Genomic DNA, 1325 nt, shown 5'->3' on the forward strand with positions numbered 1-1325 from the left:
ACCCTCTGTCTGAGGAACCAGGAAGTTCTGAAGAATATATTACCGACATACTGGAGCTTGTTACATGTGTACACACACACACACACACACACACACACACACACACCAGACGATACCTTCATCCAGGTAGTTTGTCAAAAATCCCCGGATGTAAGAAGGTCGTAAGAAGTGGGTGATGGTGGTGCTGAAGCGGCGCAGAAGCTCCTTCTCTAGCTCGTACATGATGAAGTGAATGTAGTTTCTCTCACACTCCGGGAATATGTGCAGGAGCACAGCGACCAAAACGAAACCGAAACTCACGGTGATTCGGTGAAACGAAAGAGACTTTTATTATTAGCACAGAACAGGAAACCGAGAGAACCTGGAAATAGAAGCAGAACGGAGGAGCGTGTTCCCTACACCCTCTCATCATCATCATCATCATCATCATACACTTTCATCCTGACTGATCCCTGAGCTCCACTCCACCCTGGGGTCGCTTTAGAACATCGAGTGATGGTTCTGGTGCCAGTTTGATGTTTGGTGTGTGAGAAGTCAGGAGTCAGCACCTGTTAACATATACAGAGACTCACAGCAACAAGCTGACCATTAAAGACCATCAAAGACCATTAACACTAACAGTGCACACTACTGACTTCCTGTGGGATGTGTCCAGAGACACAACAAAGATGAGATGACGACCCTTCCAGTATTTCCTCTGGACTGAAACTGCACTGATGAATCTATAGAAGCGATGCTGGTGGAGCAGTTCTCTCAGAAGCTGATCTTCTGTGTCCCGTCCACAGCAACTAGAAATATAAATACTTTCCTGAAAACTCAGTAAAAACGATTCTATGTATTTATTCAGTCACTGCACTGAACCAGTAGAAAATCTTATTGCTTATGCAGTTACCATGGCGATTAATCGATCAACGATCTGTCAGGTGTAGTTGCTTATGCAGAAATACAACATATTATTTATTAGTATATTAATAACAACAAACTGACAATTATACATTCTTTTATAACCATTTAATCTGTCAAGCTGCTTTGAGGAAATCGCCATTGTTAAATATTTGGTATATACATTTCTTTTTTATCTTCAACATCTTATTAGTGTAAACTCCAGTGCAGAAACCGTACTTTACACATGACTGGTGGGGGATTACACTTACACTCTTTGTAGCATCACTTACGTGCCAATTTACACGTGCACGTCGCTCAATACTAATCATGTTGCAGACACCACCATCACCCAGAAAATCACTTCAGTAGGGTTTTTATTGTTTGCACCATTTGTGTTGTTTATTTGTTCATGGTATTGTCCACACACACACACACACACA

At 42.0% G+C, this 1325-nt stretch overlaps 1 protein-coding gene across 2 annotated transcripts in view; it reads right to left on the reverse strand.

The window, feature by feature from the left end:
• rigi (RNA sensor RIG-I) overlaps positions 1–467 on the reverse strand; it is a 10694-nt gene extending 10227 nt beyond the window's left edge. Inside the window, exon 1 of one of the 2 annotated variants that reach the window (XM_083521558.1) lies at positions 117–467. In XM_083521558.1, the coding sequence (XP_083377684.1) occupies positions 117–222 (106 nt within the window). In that variant the 5' untranslated portion in view covers positions 223–467. The other variant, XM_083521559.1, reaches the window with a different exon arrangement.
• Positions 468–1325: the final 858 nt, after the last annotated feature.

This window comes from Silurus aristotelis (assembly GCF_946808225.1).
Source record: "Silurus aristotelis genome assembly, chromosome: 19".
Lineage (NCBI taxonomy): Eukaryota > Metazoa > Chordata > Actinopteri > Siluriformes > Siluridae > Silurus > Silurus aristotelis.